This window comes from Miscanthus floridulus, chromosome 4 (assembly GCF_019320115.1).
Source record: "Miscanthus floridulus cultivar M001 chromosome 4, ASM1932011v1, whole genome shotgun sequence".
Classification (NCBI taxonomy): Eukaryota; Viridiplantae; Streptophyta; class Magnoliopsida; order Poales; family Poaceae; genus Miscanthus; species Miscanthus floridulus.
In genome coordinates this window covers 93,832,178-93,858,879 of record NC_089583.1, presented here as the reverse complement: position 1 = coordinate 93,858,879, position 26,702 = coordinate 93,832,178, and the positions used below count along the sequence as shown (strand labels likewise).

The window sequence follows — 26,702 nt, the reverse complement described above, 5'->3', positions numbered from 1 at the left end:
CTTATCCTGTGGATTAGGGCTTATAAAATGGAGTTTAGTTAACGAGAATGAAATGAAAAATGAAGTAGTTGCATAGTTGAGAACTTGAGACAAGAAGAACAAGGGTGCCGAGAAACAAAGAGGAAAAAAATATAAAGAGAACAAAAAGGAAGAGAGTAAAGTTGTCTACATCACATTGACTTGTGAGCGACCGCGGCGCACGTCGGTTGCATAAATTGCTTCTGGGCAGTACAATAGTACCACACAGTTTGCCAGAGAGAGAGGGGGGGAGGTAGAGATAGAGGAGGAGAGGGAGGACGAGGCGGCGGCGGCGGCGGCGCCATCACTCCGTTCTTCTCCGCTGATCTGGAGGAAGGAGGCGAGGTACGCACTGCTATCTCCTTCTAGTTCGTTCGAGAAGACGGCCGTTGGATGATTCGGCGGGCGCTCTTGGTCTGGAGCGAATTATGTTTGTCCTTTTTTTTTTGTCTCCTGTGTGATTGGTTTCTTGATCGGAAAGAGAAAAGAGTCCCAAATTGCTTGGTCCTGTGGCAATTGGAAGGCAGAACAGAAGACAGAACCTCCCTGCGAACTTACTCCGGCTGATTTCGATGAACCGGAACTGTTTTAGGTGTATTTTAGCTCTGGTTGTTCTTGGTAGGAGTGAAATTTAGTAGCACCATTTGGTGCCTACGTTCTTCTGTGTGGCAAATTGCCCTTCCTGCGATGCGATATGAGGCTCTTCAATCTCTGTTGGAAGACGCTAGACATCGCAGACATAAAAATAATTTTACTCCAATCGTGAGCTCGAAATCCAAATGTTAATTCGGTTCATAGTTCAGACAATTGCTTAAGCATGTTCAAAATTTGCACGAGATTTCATCTACTTGATTGAATCCCCGTCTTCACCGCTAAATCGTTGCAAGGGAGTTGCAAATCCATCAATGGCCACTCCCACTACCTATTCAGTCCGCGTCTCCTCGGAGACCCACAAGATTGAAGCCTGGGTGGCGTCTGACGAAGCTCTGGCCAGGCAACTGCAGGAGGAGGAGAACGCGCGTGACGCTGCTGCCGACACCAGAGAATTCGCCGGTACAGCTCCACTCTCTGAATCTTTCCCTTCTTCTGAATGTAGTCAACTAACACGGTCACTGGCCACATGCTCATCCTTCATTTTCAATTCAGGCAATGTGTCCTTGGAGTCATCGTCACCGGCTGTTGAGTACAGGCCTGCACAGAATGCACCTCAGGTTTGTTGTTTGGGCACTCTTCTCGTTGAACTTTTTGGTTCATTGGGATTGTCGTCTTACTCTTACATGAAAAGGACTCCATTTGTCTCAACTGGAAGAAACATGACGATGATTTGTATCCACATTAGGTTGCAAGGGAAGACAATGTGGACCCAGATAATATGTCATACGAGGTATGCTGATTATTGTTTCCTGTGATGGAATGGAAGGAATGATCTGAAACTCTCATCTCATGTAGGATATGCTAGTAGCAAAGGGTAAAATTACTTTTGGAGTTTTTGTAGTAGAACAAATAGCTTGGAATGGAAGGAATGATCTGAAATTCTCATCTCATGTTGGATATGCTAGTAGCAAAGAGTAAAATTACTTTTGGACTTTTTGTAGTAGAACAAATAGTTTTTTCTGAAGACTTCCTGAAAATTCAGTACATTATTTCCTATCGACAGATTAAGTGCATCCTGCTAAGAATGTACATCTCTGGGGAGGCTTAACCTTCTTTTTAGGAAGAAAAAAAATGATTGGACGGGATGCTAAGTTCGTCAGCAGTCTATTTTTTTAAGTACTCTTTGCCAGGAATATAATATTCAGGGTATGCAGCATGTGACTGGAGTCCAAGCATATATGTAGGTGAATATTGGTGGAGGCAAATGAAACAGCGCTTCCTTTTCTCTGTGGACATTGTGCTAAGAGCAAAGTGCATCAACAGTCCCTAAACTTGTTTGACGATGTCACCTAGGTCCCAGAACTATGAATTTGTAGTTTTATATCCCAACTTGCTAAGTATGTCACTTCAAGGGGAAAATATGTTTTGCAAACTCATCTCTTGGTGGAAACATGAAAACTCATTCAAAATACGCATTTGACGTCCATTTTTCAAACTAGTGTGTAACTGCCTGCGTGGCATGCTAACAACCCACATGCCATAAATTGAGCAACACCCGCCAGGGTGTAGCAACATCTTATGGACAGCGGCGGATCTAGGAAATATTTCAGGGGGGCTGAACAACACTGCTGCTCGATCTTAAGTCTCAGCCCCCCTACACTATAGAACTTTGCCTGAAAATTCATGGGGGCTCCAAAGGGGTTCCACTGTTCCGGTATGGGTAGGGGGGGCTTGAGCCCGCCCCACCGTTGGATCCGCCCCTGCTTATGGATGCCAAGTGCCCAAGTGTAAGGATTAACACTTCAAAGATGTTTGGACCTTGAGTGACACAAATCAAGTTTGGGGACCTAAAATTGCAAATTAATAGTTTTGGAACCTGGGTGACACCTCTGAACAAGTATAAGGACCACTGGTGCACTTCACTCTTGTGCAAAGTCCTAGTGCTAGTGCCACTTCTAGATAGTGAATCTTCAGACCGCAGAGCTGAAGTATTCTTTCGTTCCAATTATATGGTTTGGTCCATTCCTGTCCTTGAGTCCTTGTGCTACTTACTATACAGTAGAAAGAAGGACTGGCTAGTGGAGCCAACTTCAGTGTTGAGTTAGGTTCACAAACTTCAATCAAGAAGTACAACTCCCATGCTTTTTTAAAAAAGTTGAAAACCACATAAGAGCATGTTGTTTTGAAATATACAAGAGTGAACAGAGCAAGCTAACTTCCATGTTATAGAACAAGAATTAGGATTAGTACATACCAGAAGCAGCTGGGCCGGTCAGCAGCAGCTGCATCTTTCAGGTTCAGAGCTGGTCATTGTATCCTTGTTTCATAAAAATATTCAGTGCTTTAACTAAAATCTATCACTTATGGTGGATTTCATGATAATATTATTTCTATGGAACTCTCATTTATTTTATTTTGTAACTGTTGTAGCAACTACAAGCATTAGGGGAAGCAGTAGGAACTCAGTCCAGAGGGTTATCTGATGAGCTGATATCTTATTTAGAGCCATTTAGGAACAAGTGCACGTTCTTCTCCAGGCAAAAGAACAGCGAGGAGTACGTAACCGCACAATTGTACTTTGCCAGATTTGCTCATCCTTTTGAATTTGGAAGTAGAAATTTAAATCGTTAAAGATGCTGAAGGGCGGGCCTGGTGCAAGCGGTAGAGTCTTACCGCCTGTGACAGGAAGGTCCCGGGTTCGAGTCGCGGTCTCCTCGCATTGCACAGGCGAGGGTAAGGCTTGCCACTGACACCCTTCCCCAGACCCCACACAGAGCGGGAGCTCTCTGCACTAGGTACGCCCCTTTTTTTTTAAGATGCTGACAGATACATAACTGCATTGTACCTTCCCTGCAGATGTGTGATCTGCAAAACAACATATAAAAGCCGGCAGAGGATGATAAGACTGCCCTGCAGCCACTGTTATCATGCAGATTGCATAACTCGCTGGCTTAAGATCAACAAGGTAACGTTCTGTTTTCAAATACAAAAAGAAAATCTGTTGTCTTCCTTTTACAGATGCTACTATATGCTTCAAAGGTTTAAACATTTTTCCCCTGCTGATTCTGAATCTCTCGTAGTCAGCGGTGGAGCGTGGAGATTTGGGGGGGGGGGCATTGTTTAGTAGAAATCAATGTATAGGAAAGTTTTGCTGCTCAAGTTTTTTTTATTATCTTCTCTTATTAGGAATTAGCACGGCATTCAGCAAACAAAACACTAGCAGTCTATCAAGTCTCAGCCATTTTTCCTATCTCATGGAACAAGGAGATGGCAAAGAAATGTTGGCAGAGACAGGGGAGGCAATTGCTCAGGTTGGCCTCCATGAGGCTCCGCTAGTGCTCGTAGTCATATGAAAGCAACTAAGGCCGTTTCAGGGCATATGTGTTGTTTGAACCCATTGGATTTTCCATAGAGTACCACCTGATCTCTACCTGTGTGCATATTCAGGCATGCCCAGTCTGCAACGAGGAGGTGTTTGGATGAACTACAAAGCTCCTGGCAAATGCTGCAGTTTTATTGTTGTTGACTTGCAGCGTGCTTTTGAGAAGACGTTGGTCACATATGGTCCATGCTTTGTGATTATGTGAGCCTAGTTGGCGCCCTTTGCTTAAGAAAACTGCCCATGGGTCTACACGTACTGGTAACTGGACCAGGTCGTGTTTTATGACGCGTCTATCCATCTTAGTTTTATCACAAATTGATAAATCTGTGTGGGTATTTTGGTAGTTTGGTTGCCGTTTTCTGAATATAATGAAGGTTGTTTTTTTTCCTTTTGAGAAGTTAAAGGAAGAGCAGTTTAATATGTTCATATGATGATTTGATTATGGAAAGAAACAATATTGTAGATGTTCTACACCTCTTCTTCGTTTTTTCTATTTTTTCTCGGACCTCTGTACCACCATGCATGCCACTTAGTTGCACCATTGCTTATTTCAGTAGGAAAAGCTTATGGCTAGTAGAATTTGAAATGCATCTTCTTGGTGAGAATTTTGTTCTTGTGTGAGGTTGCCGGGGCAAAACAGGGATGGATACACTCCAAAAATATCTTGGGTCTTGGATTAGTATTCTCAGAGTGATTGGCTGTTTAAACGATGGCACTGATTCTGACAATACTAATTATATAATGGTGCATGATCCGATGCTGACTCAGATCCACACCATTTTAGGTCTAGATTGTTGTGCCGATACATGTCCGTTCTGTTGTCATATTGCTCTTTCTGCCACTTCTATTGTTCTCTGACTTTATCCAGTGTTGTGAAGTTTGTATGCGGACGTGCAACCAGCAAAACTCACAGATGAACATTCTGGTTGTCGTACCTGAAGCTTTCTTTGAACCGGCAAGTGACCTTACTATGCCAAGCCTTTTTCTCTGTAGCAGCAGTGAGCGTGGATGAGATGATTTTTTTTATATAAAAAGAATATTATTCAGATATATTTTTCCTAGACAATTGGGGTGAGGAAAACTGTCCATGTCACCCAGCCTCTCTACTGTGTTTCCATATCCTTCATTTTTGTTGACATTTTCAACAGATTTCAACAACTTTTTCTTTTACTTTATTGACGCTCAACTGGGTTAGTATTTTGCTGGCCTGGAACCGCACATGTGCCTTCTTTTTTCGCTTGAAGTTCTGACTTTCTGAGTCTAAGCTATTCCATCCACCAAATGAAGAGGATGATGCCATGTTCATCTCAAACTATCATGATTATTCATGAGCACCTTTTCAATCCATTCGTATGCCTCGCTGACATCCAACTGGAGGCATCAGCCACCAAACACTGGCCATCTCAAATAAACGCCCATTTCTCCAGGTCTGAAACAAAGAACTTTAGCTGCCGATGTGGCCAAGTCCGTTCAGATCAGGAAATGGCAGTACTACTGATAGGCAGCAGTAGCACACATTATTGGCACGTCTGAGTGTTCTTGTGCATCTCCATTTGACCATGTTGCTGCACCGTCTGAGATCACTTTTGCTTCGTTGAGCCGTCTGTCCGTCCAAGATGGAGCAAACTGACACAGACACTTCACAAATTTATTATTTTCTTCAGGAAAAGAATAACCGATTAGTTTGGGGAATAATTGTTCAATCATGCAGGCCTTTGGTGAAGGGAAACTCTTTTGAAATGGCAGATCATATGAGGCAGGCTTGAAGCATAGTCAATGGTAGATCTGGTGGCGGTTGTTAGGAGCGGTTTCTCTTGTGGTCTCCGTACCACAGCACTAGATCTCAATCTCATCCACTATCAAGAATCTTTGCCAAACCTAAGATTGCAGCGTTTGGAAGCTACCCATCCTCCACTTGGACATCCGTTCATGGTGAAGTTTATATACTAGTATACATGCTAGTCAACAACAAGAACATAAGGCCAGATCAATTTGAGACTCTGCAGTTGGTATCATGAACGGGGAGTCACGCTCTTGTTCATGTACTACAGGAGCAGAAAGTCTTATGTCTGAAACTTGAGAGAATTCCTTATTTGACACTGGGAAAATGAGTCGTTCCTTTCTTGGCCTTGAAATTTTCTTCGTTCCCTATTTGACACTCACTTCAACTTTCGTTCCTAATTTGACACTGCCGTCAAATCCGTTAGCTAATGGTGTTAACTGGCCGTTAAAAAGACGTTTTTGCCCCTAGAAAAAAAAGCAGCGAAGCAAATTTGAGAGGAAAAAAAACTTGCGCCTTTTTTTTGTAGCTGGGCGCAGGTTTTTTTTCCTCTCAAATTTGCTTCGCTTTTTTTTTCTAGGGGCAAAAACGTCTTTTAACGGCCAGTTAACACCGTTAGCTAACGGATTTGACGGCAATATCAAATTAGGAACGAAAGTTGAAGTGAGTGTCAAATAGGGAACGAAGAAAATTTCAGAGCCAAGAAAAGAACAACTCATTTTCCCAGTGCCAAATAAGGAATTCTCTCCTGAAACTTCCGGTGGTTCTTTCCCTTCGACACAAATCTCGTGCTCCTTCAAGAGCTGAAACTGCGACGATGAATCCTTAGTTTCACAACCCCTGGTTTCTGGAGTTAGTTCATCATTGCATATCGCTATCGGAGTATTACATTACAATCGATGTGATTGGAGATCAAGACCTCCATCCAATGCATGTAACCATGAACATTTTGCAGACGCAAACGCAAACGCCTCTGACTTCAGCTGGAAAGCGATGCGTTAAATTTGCTGGCCAGCAGCGTCCCTAGATCTGTATGTATGTACTCCCTCCGTCCCGGATTAATGGGACGTCTGGCGTTCAAAAATTTTCCAACATTAATCGGTCACATAGGCCTGAAGCCTTGAACCTGGCGGACGCATGCAGCCCGTCCCAGAGTACGGACTGATCCAATGCAGTACTAGGTTTAGCTCACAGAAGCAGAAAAAAATCGACTCCATCACCTCCGTTTAGACTCTGGAGCCTTCTCAACCACTCGTTCCATCATTAGCTGTATTTAAAAAAGTAGACGATGCTTCCGGTCAATCCGGAGAATACCTTCTGCCTCCACACAGTCACTTTCGTACAGAGGCAAAAGCATCATTTTAACAGCTGCCTTAATTTTCACGCTCAACTCTAGATGTGTAAATAATACGGGAGGGAGGGAATATGTTGCATTGCATCTGCTGTCGAGGCCGTTTGATTGGATGGAGTGCATACGTGGTTGCTCCACATGATCGACAGCTCGGGGGACTCTTCTGGAACTCTCTGAATTTTCTTGGAGCACCACCGAGAGCACAGCGATTGGGGGTCTCTGCGGATCATCCAAACCTCAAGTTAATAATTGGAACACTGTATACTCTGTACCATTGTTCTGTTGCTGCCGATAAGGATAACAACTACTCCGTATTATCGTCTTATTTACTGGATACGTAGCCATGTTGGGGTTTCTTTTCTCCAAAGAAGACATCTTAGGACCGATTTTGTCGCGTGTACTTTCGGCCACGTCCCTTTCTCGACTTCCGTTCTTTCCTCCCAATGGCCGGTTCTAGGACAGCAGAAGTACAGACTACAGAGTGGAGTAAATTAATCCATGGAAGAAATAATTGTTTTAACAACAACGGTGAGAATAGTCCTCCCTTTGAGCAGGATACCTTCCGTTAGACTGAACAAATTTGATCTCTGAACTATTGCGACAAAGAGTTTAGCGCGAAGATAGCTCCATCCCTCATTTCCTCCGGTCTCCAGAAATGCTATTATGGCCTTCCCTCCAAGATAGCTTAGTACTCGGTTTCTTGTTTGCGAGTAATTACTTAGCCGTATAATCTGTATAACCTGCGAGGCCTTAGACAATCGTACTGTAAGTCCTCTACAGTCCCTTTTTAAGTCTTCCTGCATATTTTCGAGAAAAAGAAAATGCCCGCATTCCAAGAGAGATGGGCCTAAATGCTCTATCTTAGCCATTGAAGTTTATTTTCCTTTTTCCATCTTTACAAGAAGGGAACTGTTGATATCCAGCTTGTTCGATTTTTTTTTAGTTGGAACAATATTTTTCTTTCACAATAATTCAGTCGGAACAGTATTTTTTAATCAATTTAATCCAAGTTTCAAATCAGCGAAACCTTTTGCTGCCGAAATATAGGACAGGACGTCAAGAACAACTGTGGAATCATCGATAACCACTTTCCCTGAGCAGACCGCAGACAGCACCCGACGACCACCGAGAGACGACACGCGATCACCCCCCGCCTCGAAAAAACTGAAAGAAAATCTGCGCTTTTCGCCGCCCGGCTGCTTTCCACCGCAGAGAATCCCGTCAACCCATAGCCACCACCGCTGCTTGTAGCTTGCTCCCACTCTTCCACCCGTCTTCTTCCACGGCTTCCACGCCTTGCTGCAGTGCTACTGATGCTATTCCATTTCCTCCCCCGATACAGCCTGACCCAGCAAACGCACCACGCCCAAGTTACCAGCGCACGCAAAGCACGCAGAGCATATATGCTTTTAACTATGTGTCATTATAAAAATTAATAATTATCTATAAATCATTAAAAAAAGTTGAGTTCTAATGCCACTATTGTGCTCCATGCCACCTCCGTTAGATTTGGCTTTAACGGGGTTAAACCGCGATTGTGAAAAGTCCAAAATATCAAATATGCAATTAATTTTTTTAGGCATCTTAATGACCTCAAATAAAAAAAAACTAACCACCAGAAAGTTGTAGATCTCGACAATATCTATATTTTTTTATAAAATTATCTTCATTTAATTCTGTAAAAAAATATGATTTAATATTATTAATGTCTTAGAAAAATCATATTTTTTTTTGTACGGAATCAAATGAAGATAATTTTTATAAAAATATTCTAGATCTCGACGAAATCTATAACTTTCTAGTTTTGCGTTTTTTATTTAAGATTGTTAAGATGCTAAAAAAAATAATAGCATATTTAGACCTGAGAGTATTTTTGACTTTTTATATTCGTAGTTTGACACTCAAATCTAACAAAAGTGGTGTGGAGGATAAAAAAAAAGTTTAGAACAGTGACAACTATAAAAACTCAAAAATTTTAATAGTTTATGGGTAATTACCGACTTTTACGATGGCAGACAAGTAAGCCTCGTATACCTTTCCCTTCGCGAGTTCGCGTCCTTCTCTTCTCTTCTCCGTCGCGGTCGCGTCAGAGATCAGGAGAGACTAGAGGAAACAACCACGTCTTGTTTGGTCAAGAATCGCGGAGGAGAACCGAAAGGTGCAGCCTTGTTCAGCAGGGCATCCGCTAGAGCCGGCTGAAGCAGGGGAGCGAGAGGAGAAGGGCAGCCGAGCAGGAGAGCAGCGCGGTGGTGGTTACCTTTCGGAGAGCAAACGACGACAACGACGACGACGCTCAGAGGTTCCCCCGTCCCCGACGGCACGGCCACTGAGGCGGCGCCATCGCGATGGGTCCTCTGGCGCTGAGGTGTAACCCGCCGCCGCCCTTCTCCAAGTCGCCGGGGTCCCTGCTGCTGCTCTCCAAGTCGCTCACACTCTACTGCTGAGCTGAGCTCCACCTCTCTCGGTTCATGGGCGCCGTGGTCTCGTCGGCGGGAGGGGGCCGGTGCCGGGGAGGCGATGGCACGGTGCTGGGCGACCTGCCGGAGAACTGTGTCGCGGAGGTGCTGCTCAGGCTGGACCCGCTGGAGATCTGCCGGATGGCGCGGCTCAGCCGCACGTTCCGTGGCGCCGCGTCCGGGGACGTTGTCTGGGAGTCCAAGCTGCCGAGGAACTACGTGCGCCTCCTCGCCATCGCCGCGGCTGGTGATGGGGAAGGGGGGCAGGCTGCCGCGGCAGCTCTGGAGGCGGAGCCGCTGCCCAAGAAGGACCTGTACGCGCGGCTTTGCCGTCGGAACCGTTTCGATGGCGGCAACAAGGTATTCACCTTCTTCAAGAGTTACATGCTCTTTTTTTGCTTAAATTGTATGCTTGGTGAGTCACGTTCTGTTTGATTTGATTAAATTATATGGAATTTGTTGAATCAATTTGTGAGACAGCATTGTATTGTCCAAATTACGCTTCACAAATTGAGTTTATTGAGACAAATGCAGCGTGTTTGTGTTCAGACGTTTTGTAGTCTGATTAGCATATTGATTTTGTAACTGCTCAGTTATAAAATTTGTATGGCACATTGTGCAGGAGTTCTGGCTGGACAAGGGTGGTGGAGGTCTATGCATGTCAATTTCTTCAAGGGCACTTTCAATAACGGGCATTGATGATAGGAGATATTGGAACTTCATTCCCAATGATGAATCAAGGTGCTTTTATCTACTAGTAGTAATGAAAATCTCACTTGGCCATTTTCAGTGATCATGCTTTATATCTCAAAATCCCAGAATCTTAAAGTAGAAGACATTGTTCATGTATGAACTGAGGTGATTTTTCGTATTTGGTTACCGAATTGCATATTATTATTTGGCAGTGTTGGAATTGCATATCTTATGTTCTAGCGTTTTAAATCTAGATGGCTTACCTATACTAAGTTGATATGGATGGTACAGATACTGGCATACACATCATGTTTGCTTCAACCACCATGCTTGGTGACTTGGTGTATGAGACTGAACATCAGCCTAGTGTGCGTGTTGAATTGAGTATTTGCAACTAATCAACTTGTGTCCCAACTAGTGAGAGCTAGTTCGTGGTAGAAAATGATGACCATTCACTTATCCACACTAACTAGGTGCCATACCCTCATGAACAATAGTAGCCTTAGGGTTTAAAACTGCACCTGGAGTTTGCTTGAAAGAAGACATGTTCTATTTCCTGTATCTGTATCCTACAATGTTTTGATAGTATATGTTAGAAGAAAGAACAACTAAAATTTAGTCCACTGTGGGAGTTATAGTCATGTGCCCCAAAAATTTCGCTATTGTGGCAACTGGCTATTCCAATCCAATATCAAAGGGCGTACCCAGTGCAAAGAGCTCCCGCTCTGCGTGGGGTCTGGGGAAGGGTGTTAGTGGCAAGCCTTACCCTCGCCTGTGCAATGCAAGGAGACCGCGACTCGAACCCAGGACCTTCCGGTCACAGGCGGTAAGACTCTACCGCTTGCACCAGGCCCGCCCTTCGCACGTCCTCATCGACGAGCCAGCGCCAGCCTCCACACGAGGCATCGGCCGGGGGCTGATATTCTTTTCTTTTTTCAAAATGTGCTGCCACATATATCAGATTTTTAGCTTTCACGTAATGAATCATATATCATCATGTATCCCCTGACATTGGCCATTGATTTTTTCTTGTCATGTGAGTAAATAGGACATATGTTACCATTATTCGGCCACTCTAGTGCCTATCCAGTTATTTACCTGTAGCTCTTTTGCCGCATGAACATATGCTACTGATTCAAACCCATGCATATAAAGAAGAGAGATCATGGATTTGTGTCATTCCTTGCAGATTTCACACGGTTGCTTATCTCTCACAAATTTGGTGGTTTGAAGTCAGAGGGGAGGTTGAATTCTTCTTCCCAGAAGGTACATACAGCCTATTTTACCGCGTTCATCTTGGTCGACCATTCAAGCGTCTTGGACGACGAGTTTATAGCTCAGAGCACATCCACGGCTGGGATATAAAGCCGGTGCACTTCCAAATGTCAACTTCCGATGGACAGCATGTTCAGTCCAAGTGTTATTTAACTGATCCTGGTATCTGGATCAATCACCATGTCGGGGACTTTGTCGTGAAGGACTCGAGCAGACCAATAAACATCAGATTTGCAATGATTCAGATAGATTGCACACACACGAAGGGTGGTCTCTGTGTGGATTCAGTGGTGGTGAAACCGCAATACCTCACGCAGAAAAAAGTACCCTGGACTTATGTGTAGAACTGTAGATTTGTCAAATAAGATGGTCTAGAGATATGATCTATAGTTTTGTTTTGTTCTACGGATGTGCATTTTGTTTCGAGAAGTGCGGTTTTACATTTGCACTTATACAAGTTACAAAGTATTTTGGAGTCGTGTAATGTAACTGAAGGGGTAAGTGATTTTTAATTCCTCTTGTCCCCCTAGGAATATGTTGGACCTCTGTAAATTGTTCATTTGAACTTTGAAATGTACATCTCGTGTGTTCTGCATATCAACTTGCCCTTGTACCCACCAAGCCATTTTGCCGATCCAAATTTCCACTAAACTTCCGAATTAACAGGATTTGTCATGTGTTCTGCATATCAACTTGGCCTTGTGTACCCACCAAGCCATTTTGTCGATCCAAATTTCCACTAAACTTCCGAATTAACAGGATTTGTCATGTGTAACCTATATTGGTATCGTTCGTTAGGAACAGAACACATGGAGTCGAGGGTCTTTGCGTTGCTTTGTGCTCTTTGGTCGGTTGCGCTTAAGTGATCATGTCATGTTCTTGCTTGAGCTGTTGCCAAAGGATACCAGAGGATGAGAGTTGGAACAAGCCACAAAATGCAAACATGCTTCTGTAGCTCTGCCGCTGCTACACTGCTCAATTCAGGACTGAGTACTAACGTTTTTAGGTTGGTTTGCAGGAAGGTAGAAAGAGGCTGAAACGATAGTGTTGTGCAAAACAAAATATATATCCATAATTTAATTTAGCAAAATCTTGTTACTAAGCTCAATGTAGATTGTGGACAGAGCTGACGAATGTGGGCAACAAAGTAACAGAGGACACTAACTGTCCTGTGTCCAGCCACCATGAAAAGACCATCCTAAAATCATCCTTTCGCCTTAACAATCAAGAAAATATCATATTATGCATCATCTCCATTCCGTCGGTATGGCATGTACCGATGATCTTTGGAAGCATTCTTCCTACGCCGCCTCTCGATGAAGGCATCAAGCTTTCCTGCCTCCTGTGAGTAATGAACATAAAAAACTTAAGGACTGAGACAAAATACCCCAGTGTTGAAAAAAAAACCCTCCAGGTGAACCTGGTAAACTTTACCTTGAGCTCATTGTACTTGTTCATCAGCTTCCTTTCACGAAGTTCAGCTGGTTAAGAAAAAAATCAAAGTAATCATCAGATTGAGGAACAGACAGTAACCATTCGAGTTGAATATAGACAGTGAGGAAAGGAAGGAGGCACTGGGATTGAGGAACTGACATTTCTTCAGATAGTACGGCCGTTTTCCGGACTTTGCTGCTTCCCTCTCTTTCTTGATATGCTCACGCAAGATTTCTGATTCAATGTTCTTTTGAGGATGAGACTTTAACTGCTTATCCTGTAGTTAGGTACATTCCAGGAATCAACTAAACAAATCACCACAGATCATGTTGCTCCCAAAAGCATAACAAGGACAAGTTAAATGGAAGTAATCAGTTTAAAAAGGTCTTTTCATTGTCAACTCCATATAAGAATAAAGGGCGTACCCAGTGCACCGCTCTGTGCGGAGTCTGGGGAAGAGTGTTAGTGGCAAGCCTTACCCTCACCTGTGCAATGCGAGGAGACCGCGACTCGAACCCGGGACCTTCCGGTCACAGGCGGTAAGACTCTACCGCTTGCACCAGGCCCGCCCTTCCAACTCCATATAAGAATACAACAATCAAATTGTAGATGCCTCGTATTTCATAGTCAGAGGTGAAATTCTTGGATGGTAGCAGCTTGTTTCTGACAAGGCGTAATAACTAACATCACCTTATCCTGACTACATTCAGATCAAAACTTGCATGACGGTTGTCTAGTTTGTGATGCAACAACAACTGATTATATTCGCAATATATTTTTAGTGGATAAATATAGAGTCAATAGTTTCACTGATGATGGATACTCTTTCTAGTGATGCAGTATGGCTAACATTGCCTTGGCCTACTGAATAGTATAGATAGTCAATAGTTTCACTGATGATGGATACTGTTTCTAGTGATGCAGTATGGTTAATATTGCCTTTGCCTACTGAATAGTACTCTCAGAGACAGAGATTGGACTGCTGAAGTGAACATACTTTAGTCAAATATCAGAGATCCAGTGGACCAAAAGGTTAACCAATTCTGCTCAGTAAATGATCAGTATTACCTTGAATTCAGGAAGTTTAACTCACTAATAACCACAAAATAAGCATCAATATGGATTCAATTTATCAAAAAAAAATCATTGCAACAAACAACATGTTAAGAAGTACTACATACAATCCATGTGACACGACTCTTCATTTCTTCAATGGCATTTGGGTCCTTAGATTTCTTAATCATTTTTTGAAGTCTCTGCATATACAAGAAAATGTGGATGGAATTATTTTCGTCAAACAGAAACATCTTCTAATCAATACATTTGAAAATGAACGCTGAACACACATCTTTTTCAGAAGGGAAGTCTTCATCAAATAAGAAATTGTATCTTTTCCTGAACCTGCATGCCAACCAAATCGACAAATGTCAAGAATTCATCAGGCTAACAGCCAGTACTAGAGTGACCAACCAAATAACACTCAAGGAATCATGCTTTGGGAAGGAAAAATGAATCAAAATATCAACTGGGTGAAATAGGTCAGGGGTCTGAATTCACCCATTCAATAGGAAGCAAATAAATACTTGCCTAGAGCATTTAACTGAAAACACAATCGAGGACCTCTAATGATATATCAAGATATAATATCAAAGCAGAAATTGACATATAAAAAAATGAATTAAATGTGTGTGGACACCAAAGAAAAGAACAATTACATATGCAACGTGTATCCAACTCTTACCCTTCTTTGTCAACAGATCCATGCACGGGCTCAAATCTTGGATCCCTTCCAACCTATGGGAAAGAACAATCTCAGAAATTGATGCGAATTTAGAAGACAACGTGCACAATACAACCTCTCAAGACAGAGTCATTTGCATGAAAGAAATTAAGATGAAGATAAGGACACTAAGTGGAAGTAGAGGAATTCATTGTATAAACTGCACTGTTTCATGACAAATATGAATATCAATTACAACAGATACCATTTATATATGAATTGAACATTAAGATGCATTTCTCAATCCTAGATAACTAAATGACATTAACGAATAAATAAGATAAAACAAACTGGATTTTACATGTAACAACATTCAGAAACATCCAAGGTGCAGCAGCAAGGCGTGCCTAACCAGATAGGTGATTGAAAACACACTGTTATCCGTGCATAAGTTTGATGGATGACAGGGATTCAATGAGTTGGCAAAACACAACTTAGCAGAAGTGCAGAGCATACAACATATGCGCACTGCAGAGAGCCTAATCAAATAAAAATACAGTCTCAACATGACAAACCAAACTAAATCGGGGAGCACAACTAACCTTCTTGGGAATCTGTATCACCTCCCTCAATTTCGGTGGCCGCACTTTCGTGCTTATCTCCATGGGCCTGTCGAAAACACACGCGAACTCATCAGGAACAACAGCCACCGGGAACAGCAGAACCCATGAAAAGGCAACATCAGCGGGGCATCGCCGAACCTCTTCTTGCTAGCCCTGCGAGCCTTCTTCTCCGCGGCTGCTTTGGCCGCAGAGGTGGCCCGCGCCAGCGACCCGTCGGCCCTCACGCGCTGCAGCTCTCCGAAGGGCACGTCCGCGAGCGCGCGCTCCAGCTCCCGCTCCCGCTCCGCATCCTCTCCGTCGCTCTCCGACACCGACGACGAGGGGACCTCCTGGGGCGCCAGCGAACTCTGGTGAGCGCTCCGTGATTCGTGCGAGGAGGTCGGGAGAAGAGTAGAGCGGAGCCCCAGCTCACCTCGTCGTCGCCCGATTCGTCGGAGGCGCTGGCGGATTCTTCTTGAAGGTCGCGCATGGTAGACGTCGAGGCAATGGAGGCCGAGCTGGAGGCTCCCGTGCGGCGGCGGTTGTCGCCTCTCATGGCGGCGGCGGCGAGGCTTTGCTTCGAGCGTCGTGTGCGCGCAGGGTTACGACGGAACGGACATCAGATTCGGTCCGCTTCGTGTAGAGTGAACCATTTGAGCATGAATAGGCTCGGCCCAGATTACTAGCACTTGCTAAATAAAAGCCCAAGAACTGCCCCTAGGGCCCAAGTATGATCGGCCCAGATGTGATCTGAATTTCGGGCCCAGTTTGCAGTCTGCCTATCAAACACTGTGTGTGAAGTCTACTGCAATCACACTGGAGTCGCTGTCCGCTTATATCTTTTCGGCAACGATATTCTTCCTGGTATCTTGCTTGTAGTGCAGGCCGTTGCTTTCCACAGGCTTATGAGAGTCCAGACCTTTTGTTAGCTTCCGGCGAAGACGATCGGCGACGGTAACTGCTACGCGCCAGTTTGAGAAGACGGCTAAGATCCACTCTATATATTGAATGGTCTGCTAATTATTTTTTTGTGATTTCGTCCTCGCTTCGCACAAAATATTCGAACCGGAGTTAATTCCTTCCCAGGCTCGGTCTTTTAAGGGCACCTCCTCACGTGGGAAGTCCCCCAGCCACAGCACCCTTTTTATTGCTACAGTACCAGCAACCGAAGCTGCAGTACTCGGCCATTCGGCCCAGCCACCAGACCGCCCCCAACTTGGCTCATTTAGCGAGGTCTCACAGCCATGCCCTTGAACAGGTCATAGTTGACGCTTAATCGATGCATTTCACTTGACTTTATTATTATGTGTCCCTTTCAGACACCGTCCTACTCCTACACCAACTGTACAAATGCCTTACAGCACGTTGCAGTGGTGGTGGATGCGAGCAAACTGTGCACTCCAAGTCCAACCGAGCTTTGGTACGGCACAGAGCTTGCTGTTAAGATGTCACATGGTTTCTTCTACGATCTGAAAACCGTAGGCTAGAAGTAACACAATTGTCGACGGCAAGCAAAGCTTCCTGCACAAAACTCATGTTCGAAGCAGATCGTATTTCTTTTCTTTTCTTTTCTTTTTCGAGAGGGACCAATGGTATTTCGAAGAGATGGAACCCACAAGTTCACACACGTTGACACCGAGGCGGTTCCCGAAAGGAAAAGTAAAGGGACTATTCAACCGTCAGTCTGTGCTCTCATCCAAAGGGTTTGCAGGCTTCATACTTCCTCGACAGAAAATGATGCTTTGGAATTGGACCCCTGCTGCAGTGCTGCTGGATGATGTTCTCATGGTCACATACCACCAGAACTCCAGAAGCATTGCTTGCAAGTTGGCAAGTTGCAACACACACAGCTCGCTTCACTTTTTTCTCCATTCCGTGCAGACCATGCACTGGTGCAAGGTGTACATCAGGCATGAGAACTACGGGAAAGATCGTTCCTCCGACGAAACCTCGATACCGAACTGAAGATCTTATCATGTTCTGCCGATGCCTGAGCCTTGCCTAGTAGTGGGAAATAATGGGAAACGAGTGAATGAGCTGTGACACTCACACACTGAACAACGACATGTATGTCCAAATCAATGCTAATGGCGATGGGATCTAGCTTGATTTGCTAATTCAATGTCGACAGCTATGATCTGTATGGCGTTGGCCCTGCTTAACAGTCTTTTATGGATGTGCTTTGCTTACCAACAAGTGAACAGCGACAGGGACACGGCATAGGTTAGCTGTGGTGGTGGTGAAAGCAGAGCAGAGTACATTGATCATGCATCTTTTTCATGTCCTCTTGCAAGAATGGGGGCTACTCCTTTTTATTTCTTGTCGCCGCTTTTTATCCTTTAAATGTGCAGGTACAATACTATTTGCTCGCTTTCTTGGATGATACAGCCTGATAAAGTGGCCAGGAAGTGGTTTAGTTTAACTCCTTTATTATTGCCAATCTGTTGTGAAGAACTGACCAACAAATTTCCTTCCTTTTTTTTTGTTAAATCAAACTCTCAGATCACTAAACAAACCAAATCCATAATGTTCTGTAAATTAATACATGTCAAAGAGAGTTTATGAACATGTTGAATTCAGAGAGTGGACACGGGGAAAAGGGTCCGGAATTGTTGTCAGTTTTTAAGCTATGATATGCAACCGACAGTGCAAAATGCTTCATTTTTTAATTCCATTTTATAGTTCGCAGAAGAAAAAGTTCAAGAAGTTGTGTTTGTAGGATTGACTGGTTGGCTATAAAAAAGTGGAAAGCAGGTTTCTACCCACACAACTACTTCTGTTTACACTTGATGACCTGAACAATAACAGTACAGGCGTACTTCTTGCAAGTGACATGGTTAGGTTTCGACACCAAACGTAACACAACAGCGCATTCAGATTCTAGTTCTCCTCCCCCATGTGAATCGGCTACTTACTCTACCACCATCCCATTCTTCCCAGATGGCCAGATCCCAGCGCAGCATGAGGGCCGTTAAAAATGAGATATTTAAGAAGGACGAGACACTGATTAGATGCCCCGGAATCATAATATTAATCTTCACTCACTCCTTCAGATGGGGGACGCTTTTTCTGAGGCGAAGCTTCAGAAGAATCTGATGATGTTTTGGCACATACTAGATGCGCACATCTCAATCGGCATCGATCGGTCCTCCACGCTCGCAAAGTGCAGTTTGCGAAATACATTGTGGGGCGATGATAGGTGAGGTGGTATGTATCCCAAAATCAAAAGCAAAGGCCGGCAGCGTCAGGCACCACATTATGGCAGGGAAAAAGAAGATGGAAAACGTATTATTGTTGGGTAATAAAGACTAAAGAAGCTCAGCATTATGATAATATGATTGCTCCTAAAAAAGCCTACGAGAGATATTCTTGCTTCATGGCCAGTTCTTGTACTTTTGTAGCTTTTGCAGGCATCGACTTTGAGATAGCTTTGTGGCCGTGGGTGATGTTTCGATCTTGAGTATGTATGGTCAGCGAGCAGAAGCTGGATCACTGAAATGTGGATTGTGCATCTGTAGATCTCGATCGGACAAGTTGTTAGCTGACCCGGTAAAAGCGCAGAGGAGAGTACCAGTAGCAGTTTGTTAGATCAGAAAACAGAGAGCGAGTTGCGTCGAATTTATGTGCACCACGACTGCAGCATCCAGCGCGTACTGACACTAATCATGGAATGAAACCGTGATGATTGATGAATGCCATTCGTACGTGTGGCTGCTGTGCTGGCTAGCTTTCCTTTTGACACTATTCGTTTTATTAGCCCCGTCCTGAGTCTGCTGTACGTACGCTAGTGTAGTGCGTACAGATCGCTAGTAGCCGCAGACGGATGCAGATTGATTTTGTCTGCACATAGACAGAACCGGGCGCGAGTGACATGGCGACTGGGATGTGACGGAGATTGGAGACCACGAGCGATGACACGAGGCTAAAGGATGCTCCGACGCCTGCAGAAGTGCAGAGCAGTGGCGCGGCCGGCTGGCGATGCCACTGAAGCCGGCCCGGGAGGTCGCGCAGGACGCGCCATAGACGCCGAGCACGCCATGTGTGATCGCTGCAACCTCAACGCCAGCCAGGTCAGTAAGTAAATAGCCCATGCCGTCTGTCAAGTGTCAACTTGCTGTGCGAAATGCGCTGCCATCATCGTCGATCTCGGAAAGGAAAGGGACCGGCGGAGGAATCGGCCCTACTCGCCTCTGACATGAGTCACTACTATTTCAGCGAACGAACAGTATTTTTCTCACGCAACAAATCAACAAATAATACTTTTAGCCATAGCTTTTCAGCGAAGCGAAGAGGAACTTAGTTCCTTGTCAGGAGAGGAGGGTATCCGAAGCTGGTTAGTGCACTATAAGCATCTAGCATCAGCAACTTGCATGGCCGCCGATCGAGTAGGCTGCCGCATTGGCCGGACGCGGTGGCTGTCATGATGAGGCGAGTCAACATCCCCGCTGGCATGGCAAACCCAGCGCCGACACTACTCGCAGCTGCCATGCTGCTGCTGCAGTTAAGAATTCAGGGACAAACCGCACGTGCGCAGGTGCTGCGCATCCAAAAACGAGTCCAGTTTTTTTACTGGCCAGAACTCTGCGGGCAAAAGCGAGGGGAGCTCATGCTATGCTACCGTTTGCTGTTGCAGCCGTGGGCAGATGAGGAAGGAATTTCCTCGCGGCTCGCTTCGTCGTAGGCGTCGGTCGGATTCGGACGCGGGCGTGGGTGGTGGGTGGGTGCCGGGTCAGGGGTCACTCACCGGTGCCCGGGCCCGGCCCGCCCGTAGGTTATACGGTCGCTTTCCGATCACGTCGCCGGAGCCGGAGGCGGGGCGGGCCACGGGGTGCCGACGTGGGGGTTCGCCTGCCCGCCGCGTGGACCCGCTGTCGGTGCGGCTCCTCGTGCCACCGATGGGTGGGCTCGGCTGTTCGGCTTGCTTTCTTTTTGCGGGACTGGTTGGCCCAAGTGGCGTGGGCCCAGCTCCTTTTGGGGTCATTTCATCCTTCACGAATCACCGGTGACAAATGTTTCTACGTATACATACATAATATGCTTGTGTCGATAAATAATCCTTGATCACCTTTTACTCGACTTGACAAGCATGCTCCAGCTGTATCCGTGAAATAATCGATTAAGAGCTTTTACGCGGACGCCGGAAGCGGCATGACGAGGAACGGAGGAAGCAACTGGAATGCACGGTCTCGGCAGCCCCGTCGCGCCGCTTCGACTGATTTGGGAACTAGGCCTGTTGCCATATACGGGCATCGCCCGCATACCTGACCTCTCATCATCGTAAGCCATCATACAGCTAGCTAAGCTAGCTACCCACCAGCCTCGTTTAATAATTTGTCACCGAGATACAAAATGGGGGCCACTCACAGTACAGCGAAACTACCGCTTTTCCATCATACGATACGACAACTAGGGGCCCGTTCGCTAGTACGAAATTTGATTGAAATTAGTTGAAAAACACTGTTCCAACTGAATTGTTGTGAGAGAAAAATATTGTTCTAACTAAAAAAAAGCCAAACAAATCAAATATGGGGTAAACCGAACCGGGCCCGAACGAAATCCTCTGGCAAAGGATCAATACGTACTACTAGTACTGTATCTTTTGGTGACTGTCACGAAATTCCCCCGGTGATTCTTCTTGCTGACACGCATGATGCCTGCTGCTGAGGTCGCTGACTTGCTGTCGATCGCGCGCTTCCTTCCAATTATCACTCCCACCGATCGGATCCGATCCGAACCCGGCACGGACACTTGGAGGTGAAGGCACCAGTACCAGCCAGTACCACCATCAACAGCAGCTCTAGCTTTTGTTGCAGACGTGCCTTTTTGCTTGCCGAGTGAAAGCACCGCCACAGCACTGGGCACGGAAGAAAGCGAGACGGTCGATGCCCATTGCCCAACGGCTCTAGCTTTTGTTGCAGACGTGCCATAGGCCCCGGTTGTAATTCGTACTTTTCGGCTTATCTTTTTGATCGGAACAATATTTTTTTCTCACAATAAATCAGTCGGAACAGTGTTTCAGCTGATTTTTCTAGTGAAGCGAACAACAAATCAGCCGAAAACAGTGTTTTAACTTGTTTTTTCAGCGAAACGAACCGAACAGATTCGGCTTGGCGGCTAAGGCCCCCGCCCGCCGGCACCGGCACCGGCAAGTGGGCAAGGTCGTAGCCGTCCTCCCAAGCAAGCATGCCCGCCTGCCTGCCCAGCACCAGCACTCCAGGAGTACCCACCCCACCCGCTCTCACCTCCTTCTGCCTGCCACGGTCAAAACCGCACGCCAAGAAACGAACCGGACCGGAACTGGGCAAGAAAACGAAAAAACCTTTTGCTCCGGCTCGGCGGCGGGCGGCGGCGGCGGCATGCGTGGTTTCCTGTGCCGTGATCGCGTGGCGCCACCCGCTCGCATGCCGCGTTTTTTTATCGGTATAAATATTCCGCTGCTGCCCTGTCCCTGAGTTGTACGCGCTGTTGTTTTCCATCCCTCCTCTTTCGTCGTCTCCCTCTCTGTCTCTCTGTCTCGGTCTCTCCCCCCCACCCCCACCCCGGCTGGCTCAGCTCAGGCTCAGCTCCTAACCCCCCACCTACCTCTCTGCCTGCTGCCCCGGCCCTGCTCCTGGTTTCCCCAATTGAGGGCCGAGACCCGAGAGGAGGCACCTGCGCTAGCTGCAGCTGCAAACCGTGCGCACCCGTCTTCCCCAGATCCGGCGCCGCCTAATCCGCCCCTGCTCGCGCCAGGGGCCACAGATCGTTTCGGGGACAGCCGAGCAGAGCAGAGCTGACTCTGCTTGCCCGTTCTTGGTTGCTGTTGCTGGCGTGAGTGCAGGAGGAGCGGTTGATTTGATTATCTCTGTCCCTCTCTCTCGCTTCGCGCGCGCGGGGGGTGCGTGCACGTACCATGAGAAGATGATGCGCGCCAGGCCCAAAGGTACATTCGTCAACGCGATGAGGGAGAGCTCACCTCCTCCTCCTCCTCCGGCTCCGGCTTCGGCGGCGGCGGCGGCAGGCGGCGGTGAAAGAGGACGAGTGGGAGGTGCGGCCCGGCGGGATGCTGGTGCAGAAGCGGAGCCCCGACGCGGACGCCCCCACCGGGGCGCCCGTCCCCACCATCCGCGTCAAGGTCAAGTTCAACGGCGTCTACCACGAGATCTACATCAACTCGCAGGCCTCCTTCGGTAATCCCCGTAGAGTGCACCGCGCCTGGCGATCCTAGCTAGCTACGAGCTGCTTTTCTGATCGAGATGGCCGGCGATGCTCTCCTGCAGGTGAGCTGAAGAAGTTGCTGTCGGCGCGGACGGGGCTGCACCCCGAGGACCAGAAGCTCGTGTACAAGGACAAGGAGCGGGACTCCAAGGCGTTCCTGGACATGGCCGGCGTCAAGGACCGCTCCAAGATGGTGCTGCTTGAGGACCCCGCCGCGCAGGCCAAGCGCCTCCTCGAGCAGCGGCGCACCGACAAGGCGGAGCGAGACGCCAAGTCCGTCTCCCGCATCAGCCTCGACGTCGACAAGCTCGCCACCAAGGTAAGAATCGATCGAGCAACCTACAACTAGTTCTTCTAGCTCACGGTGACCTCTCGAATGTTGAATTTGGCTGTTCAACGCGCTACTCAATTCGGTGCAGGTGTCGGCGCTGGAGACCATCGTCAGCAAGGGCGGCAAGGTGGTGGACGCCGACGTGGTCACCCTCACCGAGGCGCTCATGAACGAGCTGGTCAAGCTGGACTCCATCGCCGCCGAGGGCGAGGTCAAGGTGCAGCAACGAATGCAGGTCAGTTGGTACGCTGTAGGCTAAATTTCTTGCCGCTTCTTGGACGAATTCGCCCGCGCCGAGATCTCAATCCGCCGCCCAACCGATGATTGTGCAGGAGAAGCGGGTGCAGAAGTACGTGGAGACGCTGGACGCCATCCGCGCGAAGAACGCGGCGGCTGCGCCCAAGGCGAACGGCAACATGAACGGCCATGCCAAGCCCCGCGCGCCGCACCTCCCGCCGCGCCCGCCGCCCGTGTCGCAGCGGCGGAACTTCCAGCAGCCCTCCCCGGCGCCCGGCGGCGCCGCGGTGCCGCCCACGCAGAGCTGGGAGTCGTTCGACCTGCTGTCGTCGGTGCCGTCCACGTCCTCGGGCGCCGTGACCACCACCATGGCGGCCGCGACCACCACCTCGCCGGCCGGCGCCTCCCCGATCCCGCGGTTCGACTGGGAGATCTTCTGAAGCCCTCCCTCGGTGCGTGCCGGTTGATCGATCAGAATCAGACGCTACCTCCCTTGTCCATGGATCTTCTTCTCTGCTCCCATCATTAGTGCCATTGTTTTTTTTATGTGGATTCTTTCCATTTCTTTCTCTCTTCTTTTCTTCCATTTCCTTTCGATTTGTATATCTACTATATGGCCCTGTTGACTTCTCATCCATACTTCGGATCAGTGTTTTTCTCTCACAACCAATCAGCCGAAAATAGTATTACGGTTTATTTTTTCAGCGAAGCCAACAGGACTTATATCTACAAAAAGAACAGAGACCGACCCCGGTGCGGTGAGTGTGTTCAGTGAGTGAGTCAAAGTCCGTCAGTTCACAGCTCCTCCTCATGTCATGAGGATCCATCCTTGCATGTTGTTCAGTCACAGCAAATAAGTGGTGGTCTTCTTCTGATGACGATGAAGAAATTTTTCATGAAAATATATACACATATAAATAGCATGTATATTTGGTCGTGTATGGTTACGATGATGCTTGATTTCCAGTCCAGTGCAATGCTTGTGTTTGTGTAGGACTAGGACTACCCTGAATCAGAGTGTGTGGAAGGGGGCGAGTGAGATTTGCTGTGCAGGCGCATCATTGATTGAATGATTGGGCTTGTGTTTTGTGGGCGCCGGGCACAACTATTGTTGGCCATCCCGCGTGCCTGCCAGGCGAGACGATCAGCTCTCAGTTGAGTCCAGGCGAGGCGCGGGGCCGCCGGGCGCCGGCCGGCCAGCGAGGCCTCGCAGCTCGCATTTCTCAAGATGTCTGACAGTAGAAGGCACTTAGACCAGGACTGCCTATATATACTCCTAGTAGTAGATCTGTACTAGATGCAAGTCACAGCTGATCAATCGGTTTGTTTCTATTCCCAATGGTAAACTCTGGAGTCCGGAGAAGAGAAGACCACGTGCACGTTGAAGGCCCACAAGAAGCACAATCGGTGCCCGTGCCCGTGCGAAAACAAATGCCAATTGCCAGCTGACCTGATTATCACCTGCAGCTAGCTAAGCTAGAAGCCGTTATGATGCAAGTGGCCGGCAGGGCAGCAAAGAAAGCTCATCGATCATCTGCCGTTCGTTGATTTGGGTGCGAGCGAGATCATATCCTTCTCTACTGTCCTATAGAGATTTACTTATTTACTAGAGAGTGTCCGTGTTCTAGAGAGACTGAGAGAGCCGATCAGACGAAGGGATGTGGGGGTGCCCCTGTTCCGTGGGCACGGAAAGAGAGGGGAACGTCGATGAGTTGGCAATGATGAGGTCGAAGCGGACTTTTGGAAGCTTCAGGCCGCCCGCCCATGGCCCCATGCATAGGCTTCTCTCAGTTTTTATATGCAGCGGCTTGGACCAGCGCGTGTCCGGCGCTGTTGCATGCAAAGCAGAGTTTGGCGTCATGTGACCGTGTTCGGTGTTCCTTCATGGGATGGGAATGGCCACGCCTGGGAATGGGATCACGGCCTGGAACTGCTTTCGGCACCTTCTCCACCGCCCGGCCGGTGAAGCGCGAGAAAAACAGGGCCACCGGCAGCGGCAGGTCAAGGCGCAACGCAACGAACGCACCGCGCACGGCGCACGCCCATCGATGCCTGACCGGGTGGTCAGGTTTGGAATCGACCAGGGTAATGCCGCCGGATGCCCTGCGTTGCGTGCGTGCGTGCTCGCCTGCTCGGGGCGGTGCTCTCCCACATGAGCAACAGGCAACAGTTCACCAGCAACCAAAAGTGGCCGCGCTTGCGCACATGCATACACCAACTCCCTGCCCTAGTCCCTACACCTACAACAACCAGAGCAACCTTTTACCATCATCCCATATGCATGGACACACCGACTGACCCATAAATACGTAGGCGCTACCGCCTTGATGGCTGCCGTCGCAGCTGCTACTTTCGTATAGTACCTGTACCTTGCGTGGAGACAGTTGGGTTGGGTTGGTTGGGTTGGTTAGGAGCAGTTGTGTGCGTGTCTGCAGTGTCTAGCAGTAGGAGCGGTTTGCGCGGAAGTGCTATGCTTGGCTAGCTGATGAGGGATCCGAGAGGACAGGACAGGACTGGACAGCGCCCGTGTCTGTCAGTCTGTGTGCGTTTGGAGGGGAAAATGGCTCTAGTAGTTGTGGTTGCGGTTCCACTCGGGCGGCGCGGCCGCTGTGGGCCTGTGGCCGCGCAAGCCCGCAATTGTACGTGCACAGCTGGAACGGGAGAGGCGACTGCTTGTCGTTGCGATGACGGCCGGCAGGGGTGGGGGTGGGGGTGGGGGTGGGGCGACGGGCGCTTCTTCTCTCCGTGCTGGCTGCGGTAGCCGGGAAACACGCCACGTGACGCCTCCTTGCGAATTATTGCCAGGGCTGCTGTAGTTAGAGGCAGCTTCTGTTAGGTGCGTTCGGTACCTGACTACCTGTGTATATCATGCGATCAGCAGACGACGCCGACACAGGGGTGTATGTATCCGATGACTAAAATTTATGAGGTGTCATTCTTACGAGAAAGAGAGGGTTCGTATAGAGAGAACAAAATTAGTAAAGGAAACATGCGCTTGGGGAAGGTGAGGTGAACTAACAATTCCTTCTGTCGTGTATCCTCGATTGATGTGGCCTCAGATGCTTCAATTATAGATTTAAGTATTGAGCAAAAGGTTACACCTACAGGATAGGTTCTGTATTACAGGCCAATCTGACTCTACTAGTATCAATAGGCAGCATAGAGGAGAAAAGCACTACACCACGAAATAGGAATCAACAAGAGAAACGTTGTGAGAAATTAGCCCTTTCCTGATTGGTATCAGGGTTGGGAAGAATGGTTGGGATAACAAACAACCATCAGGTTTGTACTTTGGACACCCTTATAACCATCAAAGGTCGTTGAAGTGGCTAATTCCTCTAAATAGGAGGCGTTGAGAACAAAGAAATTATTGGAGCTATCGTTTTCCTCTAGCATTAATATAATTCATTGGTGTTAAGAAAAACCTCTTGGGAAAGGTTGGCTAGAGATTTCTTGGAAAAATACTAGTTCATAATGAGATGGGACTAATTCTATTTTTATTCTATAGATTTTTCGCTTAGTACTATGTATAGAAGGGAGAAGTCGTATGAGAGTATAGAAGGGAGAAGCCGTATGAGATGAAAACCTCATGTACGGTTTTGGAACAAAGATTTTTTTAATAGAATGAATGG

The 26,702-nt window shown here is 47.3% G+C and overlaps 4 protein-coding genes across 4 annotated transcripts; 3 read left to right on the top strand and 1 right to left on the bottom strand.

Annotated features, from left to right (window-relative positions):
• Positions 1–203: 203 nt before the first annotated feature.
• Positions 204–4,467, top strand: LOC136550037 (E3 ubiquitin-protein ligase BIG BROTHER-like). The gene is made up of 7 exons (XM_066541471.1): positions 204–363; positions 906–1,071; positions 1,165–1,229; positions 1,358–1,402; positions 3,043–3,167; positions 3,469–3,577; positions 4,060–4,467. Exons 2-7 carry the CDS (start codon positions 924–926, stop codon positions 4,093–4,095), a joined length of 528 nt encoding a protein of 175 aa, XP_066397568.1. The 5' UTR covers positions 204–363; positions 906–923; the 3' UTR covers positions 4,096–4,467.
• A 4,672-nt stretch (positions 4,468–9,139) lies between these two features.
• Positions 9,140–12,144, top strand: LOC136552162 (F-box protein PP2-A13-like). Its single transcript, XM_066543697.1, has 3 exons — positions 9,140–9,941; positions 10,204–10,322; positions 11,464–12,144. Exons 1-3 carry the CDS (start codon positions 9,594–9,596, stop codon positions 11,891–11,893), a joined length of 897 nt encoding a protein of 298 aa, XP_066399794.1. The 5' UTR covers positions 9,140–9,593; the 3' UTR covers positions 11,894–12,144.
• Positions 12,145–12,591: 447 nt separating this feature from the next.
• On the bottom strand, positions 12,592–15,933 carry LOC136550036 (uncharacterized). Its single transcript, XM_066541469.1, has 9 exons — positions 15,739–15,933; positions 15,465–15,655; positions 15,306–15,372; positions 14,725–14,777; positions 14,330–14,384; positions 14,165–14,239; positions 13,143–13,260; positions 12,984–13,030; positions 12,592–12,891 (listed from the first exon to the last, which is right to left on the bottom strand). Exons 1-9 carry the CDS (start codon positions 15,859–15,861, stop codon positions 12,790–12,792), a joined length of 831 nt encoding a protein of 276 aa, XP_066397566.1. The 5' UTR covers positions 15,862–15,933; the 3' UTR covers positions 12,592–12,789.
• A 5,901-nt stretch (positions 15,934–21,834) lies between these two features.
• On the top strand, positions 21,835–23,740 carry LOC136550035 (BAG family molecular chaperone regulator 2-like). The gene is given in 5 exon segments (XM_066541468.1): positions 21,835–22,301; positions 22,303–22,474; positions 22,565–22,821; positions 22,922–23,068; positions 23,166–23,740. Coding segments are annotated over 5 exon segments (1,017 nt in total). The 5' UTR covers positions 21,835–22,205; the 3' UTR covers positions 23,511–23,740.
• Positions 23,741–26,702: the final 2,962 nt, after the last annotated feature.